The following is a 13,475-nucleotide window of genomic DNA, read 5'->3' as shown; positions in this document are numbered from 1 at the left end:
TCACTTTCAACATTAACACCAATCATCAAATTTATCCAAAACTCTAATTCCTTAGGTGAAAACCTAAATTACTTTTACTTTTGATTCATCTCTCTTAATTGAATTCATCACCAGGAGCGTTAAACATTTCTCAATGTCCATATTCACATGAATTTTTTAGTTTTTTTTATAAAAAAAATTAGTTACGACTAAATTAGAGATTATTTTATAGATTAAAAAAAATTGGTTTCTAAATTAATTTTTATTATTGATAAATAGTTTCTAAATTGGTATCTAATTAGCTACCAAGGTTTTTACTACCAAATTTAGAATCTATTTATCAATAATACAAATTAATTTAAAAATCAATAATTTTTTTTATTCTTTAAAACGATCTCTAATTTAGTCACTATAACAACTAATTATTTTTTTTTCTAAAATTGATTTCTATTTAATGATTTTTTTGTAGTGTATATAATAATTAAACTTATATTTATTATATAAAAATAAGTTATAATATTGATATGCAAAATTTTTGTTACTAGTAAATTGCATATTGTCATATATAATATTTCTAATTAATTTCATGTATAATTTTTTATTAATAAAAAAAATTGTAATATAGTTTTATACATATTTGCAGAGATTTTAAATCCTCTTAATACTGATTTTTACAAAATTTGGATTGAAAAAAAATCTAATCCTTATATCTATTAGGAACCAGAGCAGTTTAGAAATGGAACAATTGGGTTTCTTTTATCCTTACTTATTAAAAAGAATACTTTAATATATTACTTAAAGAAACAATTAAAATACTTAAGAGATTAATAATAACTTTAGAATAAATACCAGAAATACGTTATGCAAAATTGATAGAACTTAGTGTATTTACTAATAAGTGGATATATTCTCAATAACAAAGATGAACCCATATAAAAATTGTATTGTTATCTATTTATAAAGTATTTCTAAAATACTTTTACAAACGATTAAAAACAGTTGCATAAAGTTTTTCTTAGAGAAAATCAAAATTTGCATTCATAATTGGCATCTTGGTTAATCGTATTTTTTTTACAAAAATTCTTATTAATTATATAAAAAATCAATTTAATTATATAAAAAATCAATTTAATTAAATAAATTATGTCACCTACTAAATTATCTTTTTAGAAAAATAATAATTAACAAATTTTCGATATCTATTTTATTTCGTTAAAATTTAAATTTACATAACGCACGAGACTTAACTTATATATTTAAGACTAAAATAAAATTATATTGAAACCCCGCAACAAAAAAAATAAAGATGTTTCAAGAAAAACCAAAAAAAATAAAATTAGAAAAACTAGTTTAAACAATCTTTAATTTAGCCCTTATACAGATAATTTTTAATTTTGTTTAGTCACGAAGTTTATATGGTAGAAAAAAAAATCTAAACTAAAATAGATTACATTATTGTGTAGGGAGATTAAAATAAATTAGTTTTAAACCTTTGGTTTAAGTTACTGCTACCACGATTTTCGTAATTGGAAAGTGATACACAATACACTGATTCTAAATATAATTGATGAATGTAAGAAGATGAATTTAGAAAATTTGATATTTTATAAACCAAAGGCAACTTCATTAAGAAATATTTTGACATGGTGTAAAAAAGAAATTCTTATTCATTGGTGGATGGAAGATGATGAAATTAAAAGTACATGGGTGTGATTTCAAAACCCAAATAGTCAATGTTTATGAAGAAAGAATTATTATATAAAGCATTGAAATTAATCTCTACTTTTGTAGTTTATGATGTTGCTCAAAGCCTCTGTCAAAGGCACACAGTCAATAAAAATATCCACCTTTGCAGTTCATCCCTCTCAGACAAGGTTTAGTTATCTCCAAAGTTTGCCATGGAATTTTGGCCTGTAACATATTATTCAAACCATGTTAATTCAAGAATCAACTTCATTTCAAACTCTTCAATATTCATTACATATATATATGTATACTTACCAGTTAGAGGAGTTTTGAGAACAAAAAAGCATGCAGCAATCACAATGTAACATAGAGTAAGAACCACTCCCTTCATGTAGTGTGAAGTTCCATCCTATGACCACAAATCATATTATTAAAAGAAGCAAAACACAACATAACATCATATATATATATATATATTATTAAAAGAAGCAAAACACAACATAACATCATATATATATATATGTGATGATAAGATATTATATATGTATACCTAAAAAGTGAAGGGATTTTTGCATTAGGAACATCTGGTCTTACATTATATTAATATTAATATGACTCGTTTTTGTTGTGTTCCTAATTTGTTAAGGTGTTGTACTATTTGTATATAGAATTAAAAGAAAAGGTATTGTAGTGTTGGAGGCTAACTTTTGCTGAGCTGCTTATGTTTGTATATATTTTGGAGTTTGTTGTGATGATATACTCTGACGGCTGTCAAGAGCGAACCTCTTTGATTATTTTTTAAAATAAAGATTTGTTGGTCGTTTCTGTTGGGAATTTGGGATAGAATGTGGAGTGAGGTCTTATTTTTTTTTTCTGTATAAGGGTTGGATCATCCTCATCAGATGATTCATATTTATTTATTATTTTTTACTGATAAAAAAAATACCTGTAAAGTGAAGGCAGTGATTATAATGGTAAAAGCAAGACATCCGGTTTCAAGAAGACTGAAGTCCAAATCCATTCTTATACCCATTATCCATGCAACAACCACACTTAATGGAACCTGAAATTTGTTAATCATTGCATGATCAAATTTTTGTTGGTAATTATCATCTTAGTCTCTGTTCCAAGTATGGTCATATTCAGCCTTACCACAAACATAGAAATTTGAGTTGCAGATCCCATAGCCACTCCCAAAGATATGTCCTGCATAATATTATTGACCACATAGTACCATTCATTAATTTTAAGGCCAATTAATAAGCTCAAGCCTATGTTTAATAAATTGACAAACTTACCAACTTGTTCTTGTAAGCAAATATGATTGAACCAGCATGTTCTGCTGCATTTCCAACAATTGGTAGCAAAATTATGCTAATGAAGCTCACAGAAATGCCCCAAGACTCTGAAGCAGCCTAGTTAAGTACAAAAAAGGATTATATATAACAGTTAATCTTATTTATGCATGAAAAAAATCATGGTTATGAGAATCATTGGAATTAATTAAATCATATAGATAGATAGATATACATATAGATATAAATAGATAGATACCTCAATTGTTCCCACTACATATTCAGAAAGCAAAGATATGACCAATGTCATACCCACCAACCATGTAAATGCACTCCAAAATCCTATCACTGCCTTCTCTTCATCTTCCTCCTCCTGTAGAACAAACACATCCTTAACTTGAGCATACTCAACATTTCAAAATTTCAAAGAATGGTATATTTTTTCTGATCAAATTAAGTATATACATTGAATTGATGTGGCTAAATATATATGCAGTGAAAGGTAAAATATAAATAATCACCCCTTGTGCATCAAACAATTTTCTGTGAGTTTTTAACTGGAAGAAGATGTAAGCAAGGTATGCTAGAAGCATAACAACACTGCTTGCTCTGGACAACTGAAGAATGTTAGCAGCTATGGAATGATGGGGCCCTCCTAAGGCGCATCTGAACAGCAATGGCAGCAAATGGCACAGCAACCCCAGCAACAGAAGCAGTGAGTTTACATCAGCCTGTTTCTGTTCATCAACAGTTAAGTATCAAAGCAAATTAGTTAAGAACAAAAATTCAGATAAACAATGTAAAGATTGGTTAAATGTGTTTTTTTTAACAGATCATTCAATAAAAAGTAATTGGTAATTAGTATAATTGTTATAAGAAAAGGGTAGATTAAGAAGTGATGAATACTCTGTCATATCTTTGCTCTCTCTTGAGATTGGCTAAACCACCACAGAGGAGTGAGCTTCCAAGAACCAAGAGAAGGTTTGAGAGAATGGAACCAAGCAAGGACAACTTCACAACATTTACTTTGTTCTGATGAAGTGCTAATAATGCTATGATCATCTCGGTTGCATTTCCACAGGTTGCATTAAGAAGCCCTCCAACTGAATTAACATCCACAAACCAAAACCAAATATGTTAAATCTCAGTGCATAGCTAAATTTCTTGTAGTTGTAGTACATAGGAGTTTGAATTACGGTACCTGTTGGACCAGTATAATATGCAATTTGCCTTGAAGAGTAATAAAAGTGAAGAAAAGAAAAGAAAAAGTTAGAAACAGTTAAAAAAGTGCAGGGATTTTGTAGATTAGAAGTGACTTGAAAACTTACTCAGTGAGGAAGCTGACACGTTCAGCTAGAGGAGCAAGTCCAAGGAGGCTGAAAGCAAAAATCCAAGGCTACATGGCAAAAGGGAAATTAGATTTTATTATGAATAATAATGCAGATTTAATTATATGGTATGATATGATGAAATATTAAGAAGTAGACTTTAAGCATAAGTCAACTTTATAAAATCAGCTTATAAGATAAGGTGAGGTTTGCTCCAATTTATATACTATGAGTACCAACTTGTGCCGTGACAATATATTATGAATGATCTGATAACTGGCTGATAGCAGGTGGCTTGATAAACTCAACAAACAATCACTATGATAGGTTCAAAATGACTCTGATACTATATTAAGAAGTGGACTTTAAGCCTAATTCAACCTTATAAAACTAGCTTATAAGGTGAGGTTTGCACTCACTTATATACTATGAAATGTTCTACTCTCTAGTTGTAGAATCTTCCAACATGACCCTTTTCTTCATAATCATAATAGGTAACAAAGCTATATGTAAAGGTTTAGAAATAGCATATGTATGTGGAAATTGAGATGAAAATAAGAAAAGAAAAATACAGTTTGCATGAATGATGATAGACAACACTCACCCTTCCAAAGCCATAAAAAGTTGCAACAACAGCCAAAGGGACTGCTGGAAAAAGCAGAAGAAGCTTAGTACCAAGAAACACCACTTGCAAATTGGTCATGACATTCCTAAGCATTTGTACACGGCCATTATTACTTCCCACCACAACTACTTCTGAATTCTTTCTCACCATTGCTGTCTTCTCATTGCTGTTCTCCAAATCCTCATCCTCCATGGTGGGTGCCATTGGTCTTGATGTGGTGCCCTCAGAGTAGGTGCTCATGACCATAAATTTGAGAGTGCTGTTAGAGTTATTTTCTATATTGGTGGTGAAGTGTGAGTTAGCTTAAATATGCAGGACAAGAAGGTTGTTAACGTTATTGAGTTGAATGTGTTATGGAGTACTAGGATGATTGAGTTGTGTTGTGTTGTGTAGAGTGAAAATGTTTTGGTGGTTTCATTGTATACACATAACCAAGGTGGCTTTCCAATGTCTGTAGCCATGAAGTGCAATGAAGCTTCTCGGAATTTTCGCCATCTATTGCTTGCTTAAGCCACCTACAGATGAAGAGTAATGCTGTTGGTTTTGTTTATGTATAAGATAAAGTGGTGAGAAGAATGAAGAAAAAGTGTCAAAATTATTTACTTTGGTGAGAGGAAAAATGCCTTGTACTTGCTTTGGCTGAAGCATGAATTATGTATGTAGTTATGGTTATGAGGCACTAACGGAGGAACAATTTTGGTACAGAACATTAACGATGGAACATGAATCTTCCTATGTTCATTACACATATCCTTTAGTATTTCAGCTTTGTTTGTATACTTTGTCGTTTCTATTTTGTTATTATATACTTTGTCATTTTGCATTGCATTGCTTAACCTTGCATTAATGGAAAATTCTTAGGTAAGAGAAATTGGTTACTTTCTGTTTTCTTATTGGAATCCACTTTATATATATATAAAGTTTTCTTAGGTAGAACAATTCAATTTTTTGAATTACAAATATTACTAGCAAAGTGATTGCATTGCATTATTGACACTATTGTTATTGTTAGTTAAAATGTTGATAAGTAATAAGAAATCAACTTAAAAATTAATTTAGATATTTATAATTTTTAAAATAATATCTAATTTAATTAATATAACAACTAATTATTTTTTATCTCTAAAATTGATTTTTATTTAATGATTTTTTAGTAGTATATTTTTTATAGAATTTTTTTTATCTTTGTCTTTAATTTTTACAATCTTAGGATTACTATTGCAATCATATATTAACAGTAAAAAGACTAAAATATCCTCCCTTCCTACAATGCACTATTGTCGTTATTATTTCTTTTTTATTTTCCATTGCATCTCAATTTATGAAAAACGTGTTCGAAAAACCTTGTGTTGAAATAATCTTTCGGAAAAGCTTGTCCTAAAAATTGTTTCAAAAAAATATTTAATATATTTTAGAAAGTTTGTTCTGAAGTTTATTCTATAAATCTTCTTTTGAAAAACTCATTCTAGAAAAGATATCATATGTTTTGCAATTATTTTTCTAAAAATCCTATTCTAGAATATTTTTGGAAGAGATAATCTAGAAGTCACCATTGTGAATGGTAGAATTGTTATTTAAAAAATATGGAGTGCAATTAGTAATTTTGTGGGTGTAGAGAGTAAAAGACACTTTTTCATATATCTGAGTCAGCCTAGTTATGTTGGGCAAGGTAGGTATAGTGACTGTTTCTTTCTGCACCTCCATATCTTCTTCTGTCACCTCTATACATAATATGAAAATACATTTTTGTTCTTTTTGTGTCACCTCCATAGAGTAGTTTCTGGATTATGTAATTTGGAAACTCATTTGAAAAAAGATTTCCAGATTACATAATCCAGAAGTTAAATAAGACTTCCGGATTATGTAATCCGGAGAATAATCATGCATCTGAAAAATGACTTCCGGATTATGTAATCCGGTAACTAATTACAAATTTGAAAAATGACTTCTAGATTACGTAATTTGGAATATTATAAAAGGGTATTTTTAGAAATTTGGAAACTTATGGAGATGAGAGAAGAAGGTATGGAGGTGCAGGAAGAAAAAGTCAGGTATAGTAGCCTGCAAGTTTTATGTAGATCAACCTATCTCAGCTCATTTTTTGTAGGCCAAATCAAGTTGGCTTTGATTTGGGCAACTAGGTTATAAATTGTAAAAAACATTTTTTGAAATGTATAATTTTTAAACATTTATTTTGTTATATTTTAGATAATTTTAAAAAACGGATTATATATAATTTAAGTAAAATTAAAAAAAAAAGGTTATAGATACAAAATTAAGTATCATAACTCAAATAAATTAAAAATAACGAATAATTATATAGTTGTTAAGTTGGATTGAGTTTTAGGTTTGATATACAAAACTGGTCAATAAACTTATAGGGAATTAGGTTAGTTTGAGTTTTATTGGATGTAACCAAATCATAAAGAAAATTTAACACGATTCATTTTATTTGGATGAGGTTAGATTAGATAGTTAATTTAATGTGTGTTTCTAAAATATATTGTAAATAATTAGATATGTAAACTTTTTACTATTATTTTTTTCATATTTATTATATATTTACTTATTGATTGTTATTACTTTAGGTGTCAGCTTAATTGATATGTTAATTTCATATTGATGTATAATATGATAAGTTTTATAAAAAATAAATAAAAACTACACATATATACAATAGAGATGTTAATGTGGTGAACAAAATGAAAATATATCATTCTTCTCTTTTAAAAATATAGATTTTGAACTAAAACTAAATCAAGCTATTATAAATACTAACCATACAATTTTTTTTTATCTTTCTATAATTGATTGATTATCAATAATTTTTACAAGTTTTATCTCTTCTAACCCGGTTTTTCTTTATTTTTGAGGTAAAATTTATCAAAGGTAATTTCTAATTAATTTTAACTAATATAATATTTTTAAAATTAAGGGATGATGAATAGCTCTTTTGGCACTTTACTTTTAATAATTTATTTATTATTAACTAAAATGTATTAAAAATACAAATTTTGATAAGTTTGACTTCTAAGTTAATAAACATATGGATTTGACCCCATAAGCGGGACCACCACCCCATAACATGTTGCTACCAAAAGCAAAACTTCGTATTTCTTCTAAAGAATCTCCTAATTATTCCAGCGCAACTAGAAAGAAATTCTTTAACCAGAAAGAATTCAGTTCAGATGTAAGATACCTATTCAAAAGTTTTCGCAACTCAATCATGTATGATGGAATCATAAATTTTTTTACCTTTTCAAACTTAAAACTAAACTAAAAAGTGGTTGATTGAATCCAATTTATTTCTAAGTCAACAAGAAGTCATTAAATAAAAAGTGCTATCCAGAAAACTTGTAAATGTGATATCTAGTATTAGTTACTAGATGTATGTTTTAAAGAAAAGAAATAAAAGTTTAAATTCTATCTTTAGGTTAAGTGTATAAATTAAAATTTTAACTATTTATCATTAAAAAACTGTCCAAATTATTTTTCTCTAAATTTCATCTAACTTCTCTTAAGATTATGGAGTTGATCTTATCATTTTTCGATCAAATAACACCAGTGAGAAAGTAAGTTTAAGATAAAGTAAGTTTATTTATTTTTTATATTTTCTTTTCTAGTCTTTTATGAGTTAGGTTGCAATTTTGGATTCTCACAAGTTTTGTGAGATGCGATGGTGATGTTTCATCAATATTCACAACCTTTGATATTCATGATATTTTGGATACTTTATAAGTGAATAGAACCTTTAAAAGTATTTTGTGACCAAAGACTTGGGAAATCATTACTATTATCATACTTAGTGCACATTAGTTACCTACATTCACTAATAATATATATATATATATATATTGTAAAATTATTTTTTTAAATAAATAAATTACCCTTAATTGTATTTTTTAAATAAATAAATAAAAATATTTTTTATTTACTAAAAAGTAAAATTATTCAATTAAAAGAAGACAACAAGAAAAGTTATTAAATGATGTATCTCTTTATACTATGATATATAGATAAAAAATATATTAGTAATCTATAAAAAGACTTTGTATTTATAACAATAAATTAATTTTTTAATTTTATTACAAGTAATATTTTAGTTGTGTAAATAATTTTTTATTGTGGTTTAAATTTAAGAAAATAGTTTTTAAAAGGGAGAATTTTTCAATAACATTATAGATACAACAGGTGTGAAGTTTGTTTATGGAATTTAGTTAGTTGTTATCGAAATACCAATTCAAGAGTATTGGTTTTGTGCAATTATTATTAGCATTAGGATTATGAAAAACCTTGTGATTTTGTTCATAGCGATGTCTAGGGAGGTTTATTACAGTATGCATAAAACTTAAATGCAGTGTTTTTGGTGACTGATAAAACAAAAGAAAAACGTGTCTGCTTAAACAGACGTGGAATTCAAAATATTGAAATAGTCCAAAAAGAGAAAGAAGAGAAAGAAGAATTACGATATTCAGTGAGAACGATTTGGTGTTTGGTGTGGGCGGTGGAATCACCATAGCGTGACACCCAAATCTGTGTTTTTGGCGCGCTTATCTCCTTTCACATCTGCACTGTTCATAATAAAACCCTTCATCATCTTCTTCTACTTCTTCTGATTCTCATTTTTGTGTAACTTTTGCATCAAAACGATCGCAACCCATCAAAAAAGTTTTGATTTTCGTCCATGATCGACCCTCCACTTTCCTCATGGTCACGGAATCCACAACCACTCCCCGCCGCGGCCTTCTCGTCGGCAACTACTGCCACGACGTCCTCCACCGACACGGCCGTGTATCTGCCGAGACTCTGGGCGGGGCCGCCTCCTTCATCTCCGTCATCCTCGACGCCCTCTCTCTCCCCTTCCACACCGTCTCCAAGGTGGGCCCGGAATTTGCCTACGCCGCCGCCACATCTTTGCACCCCCCATTGACAATCCCCACATCGCGAACCACCCTCTTCCACGCCCACTTCAGTTCGGGCAACCCGGACCGGCTCCTGAACCGCGTCGTTTCCTGCGACACTATCCGACCGGAGGACCTCCCGGTCCAGACCCGGTTCGCGTTCGGGCTGGCTGTCGGGGTCGGCGGGGAGATTCTCCCGGAGACTCTCGAGAAGATGCTGGAGATCTGCGACATCGTGTTCGTCGACGTTCAGGGTTTGATTCGAAGGTTCAGTCCCTCCGACGGTCGCGTTAGCCACGTGGCGCTCAGCGAGAGCGGGTTCCTCCACCTGTTGCCGCGAGTTGCGTTCCTCAAGGCCTCCGCCGACGAGGCCCCGTTCATCGACGTGGAGGAGGCGAGAAGGTGGTGCTGCGTGGTCGTCACGCACGGGAAGGATGGGTGCGAGGTTTTTTGTGAAAACGGTGCGTTTCGGGCCGCGCCGTTCAAGGCTGATCAGGTTGATCCCACCGGCGCCGGCGATTGTTTTCTCGGCGGCTTCGCTGCTGGGATTGTGAGGGGCTTGAGCGTGCCTGATGCGGCTCTCTTGGGAAACTTCTTTGGGTCTTTGGCCGTGGCGCAAGTGGGACCCCTTAAGCTTGACTCCACCTTGCTTCAGGTTTGTTTCTCACTATATTTTTTTCATCATTTGGTTTTGTGACTATGTTAGTTTGACAAGTGATTTTGGATTATTGGATTCGTAGTTTAGTAGAAGTGAATAAGAAATACAGAAGGGCAATGGGTTGATGAAAATGTAACCCTTGTTTGTAGGATACTACCCTTAGGATAAGGGGTTCTCTGTTGTTTTTGTTAGCTGAGAATGTTATGTTAGTTATTCTTAATTTGGTCCCAGTTGAAGGCACAACCTTCCATGGCAACTTTCAAGGAGATAAACATAGATTTGAAAGGTCAAGTGTTGGTTTCTGAATTGGACATGAATTGACAGGAGGTGTGTTGGAAGTGATGAATGTTGTTGATTAATTTGACATTTTTTTTTAGCTTTACCTTGTATCAGATTCAGACCTTTCCAACCTCAAAATCCCTTGTTTCTTGTCTTGAATAGAATATATATTTAAATTTATGTTTGTGGCTCTGAGAAAATTTTAGGAGTTCTATGATATAGAATTTAGGTTGGAAAGATGAAAGAAACAGAAAGAGAAAGAAGAGGGGAAGAGAGAACAAAACACCTACCTTATTTATCAGCAACAACCAAACATCTACAAATTAACAATAGCTGACTAAAAAACATCGACATGTTTTTTTTTTTTATGAATAAAATAGATAGTTAGATTTATATTTGAGCCCTGATAAAACTTTAGGAGTGCTACGTGTTATTTTTTTGTGTACCTTGTTACTCATGATCTGTTTGGAACCTGGCTATCCTTATCAGTGGAACTTCCATTTAAAAATATCGTGAGTTTGTTTCATGGCAATCTATAAGTTATCAATGTTACAGTTTGTTGGAAACTTGGGATGTGCTATCTGCTACTTATTATTGAGTGATTCTGCTAGCTATGCCATGTCAGAATTGCTGACTTATCAGTGTTGCCTTTTGTTTTCCTTGGTATTATTCTGCAAGGAATGAAACATTTTGTTCATCATGGGCATTTTATAATTAGACATAGGCTATTTGATTATCAGCGTGTTTGGGTCCCTGTTACTCACCAACATACGTGCATCAATTCTAAAGCATTGTATGGTTGCTTCTGTGCCTTTCAAATGTTCTTCCTAACACGTGATATTGTATAATTTTAATGCACATCTTGAGCCAAAAAGGTAATATTAGCAAGAGGGCTATGAGTCCAAACTCCAAAATGCCATGTCATTTCTGGATGAACAGGTCAAGCTAAGCCCACTAGTATACACTCCTGGACAAGGGAAAAAATCTAATATGGTGTAAAGCAAACTAAAAAATAATCGATTGGCCAAAAAAGGTTAGGCCAAACATAAACAGGTTAAAAAATAAAAGATAAGTGAAATCTATCTCATTTTAGATATTCTAAACATACTGTTAATGACTAAAAATGATGAGCAAATTGGGTCTTTTTATGCCATTCTGTGTTTCAAAGTTGATCATTGCAAATTTATGTTGCGTGTTTTTCAAAAGTATTACATGTATTCAATTATCTCAGAACTAATATCTCTTTGCCTTGTATTACATAAAAATATTTCAGATATTATATCTCGGGAGAAAAATTGTTTAGAGTGTTTATGATCCTTTTTTATTAAAACTGGAAACCAAAACACCTAATAAAACTCAAATCCTGCAGCCTTGGAAAGGTTAATTTTAAGTAATTCATGTGCTTCAATCTCCAATATGGTTCACCAAAGAACTTAATTATTTGGCGTCTGTCTGATTGATTACTCTGTAGAGGTTGAATTCGTTTAATTGTAACACCTGTTTGAGTTATTTCTTTTCTATGGTTACCACTATCTTAGTCGACGTAAAGAAAGAAAACACACATCAAATGTAGCTAATATCATAGAAGAATTGAATGGAGATTGGGAAAAAATGGTTTAGCAAGATCAAAGAAAGTGTCTGCAATCTGCAGCAATAAGAATAAACCACCACTTTAGCTCCTCCAGTTGGTATATTTTACCAATGCTATTAATTTTGATGAATTTTTCATTACTCAGAGGACTATTTATCATGATTTCTAATACTTGGAGAATTACTTAATTCATTTACTTTAGGAACCGTTTAGGAAAGACAATAATTTCAAGGATGAAATTAAGAGTTTATTGGCAGCAATAAATAGAAGTTAATGATCATAAGCATATATATGCCTGAGAAGATTTGGTCTGTAGCAGGTTACTTGTGTTTGTCACTGAATTAGTGCTGTATTCTTGTTCTGTATTGTGAAGAGTGGATACTTGAGACTTGAAGGTGTTTGTTTATATATTCATCAGCTCATGTTAGCAATGTAAAAACATAGGCAATGATGTATCCCTCACTTCTGTTAGTATAATACAAAATTTCAGATGATTAAGGATGAGATGCAAAAAAGGAAGGTGCAGGATATTCCCTTCTTAGAAAGTAGAGATGAGTGCCCTGGGATTTGGAAGCCACATGAGCAAGACCAGTTCCATTCATCTCTTGTTACTGCAAAGGACATAATTACATGTCAGAGTCAAGAATCTGGACAGGTTCTACTAACCTCTCATAAAGTGTTGGAGCAAACTAATCTGAAGGCAAGACTTCCACTGAACTCTGTGTGCGAGGAATCAGTTCCAAGTGTTGATGGAAAACCCTGATATGGGATGGATGGAGTTCCATATCTCAATGCAATGTTCATTTTCTCTTTCAAATAGGAATCTTTCATTTTATGGTGCCTTTCTACACCAAGTCTCAGGTGCAGCCTAATTTGTAGTTTTGCTTATACTAAATTACTAATAATTTATTCTTAAAAAATCAAGAAATTTAAGTTCCATTGGTGTTTGTATGCCTTGCCATATTCATATTTTTGCCCTTTTCTTCTGATGAGTTTCTCTTCCAAGGAAAGAGAGAAGAATGGTACAGTCATCTCGATGAGAATTGTTTATATGAATGAATTTTTTAAAATTTAAGAGATATTCTCGTACAAGTAATTTTTTTCAAAGAACTCATTTGAAAATAATACATTTA

The 13,475-nt window shown here is 31.3% G+C and overlaps 2 protein-coding genes across 2 annotated transcripts; one reads left to right on the top strand and one right to left on the bottom strand.

Moving 5' to 3' along the window:
* Positions 1-1,615: 1,615 nt before the first annotated feature.
* LOC137823711 (vacuolar cation/proton exchanger 3-like) lies at positions 1,616-5,464 on the bottom strand. Its single transcript, XM_068628947.1, has 11 exons — positions 4,893-5,464; positions 4,289-4,356; positions 4,162-4,190; positions 3,867-4,063; positions 3,482-3,697; positions 3,220-3,333; positions 2,964-3,080; positions 2,818-2,871; positions 2,612-2,728; positions 1,981-2,074; positions 1,616-1,890 (listed from the first exon to the last, which is right to left on the bottom strand). The coding sequence occupies exons 1-11, from the start codon at positions 5,157-5,159 to the stop codon at positions 1,856-1,858; spliced, it is 1,308 nt and encodes a 435-aa protein (XP_068485048.1). The 5' UTR covers positions 5,160-5,464; the 3' UTR covers positions 1,616-1,855.
* Positions 5,465-9,200: 3,736 nt separating this feature from the next.
* LOC137823713 (inositol 3-kinase) lies at positions 9,201-13,281 on the top strand. Its single transcript, XM_068628948.1, has 2 exons — positions 9,201-10,469; positions 12,833-13,281. Exons 1-2 carry the CDS (start codon positions 9,621-9,623, stop codon positions 13,103-13,105), a joined length of 1,122 nt encoding a protein of 373 aa, XP_068485049.1. The 5' UTR covers positions 9,201-9,620; the 3' UTR covers positions 13,106-13,281.
* The last annotated feature ends 194 nt before the right edge of the window (positions 13,282-13,475 follow it).

The sequence above is a fragment of the Phaseolus vulgaris genome, chromosome 8 (assembly GCF_000499845.2).
Source record: "Phaseolus vulgaris cultivar G19833 chromosome 8, P. vulgaris v2.0, whole genome shotgun sequence".
NCBI classification, from domain to species: domain Eukaryota; kingdom Viridiplantae; phylum Streptophyta; class Magnoliopsida; order Fabales; family Fabaceae; genus Phaseolus; species Phaseolus vulgaris.
The sequence above is the reverse complement of the archived record's forward strand: the minus strand, read 5'-3'. Positions and strand labels throughout refer to the sequence as shown.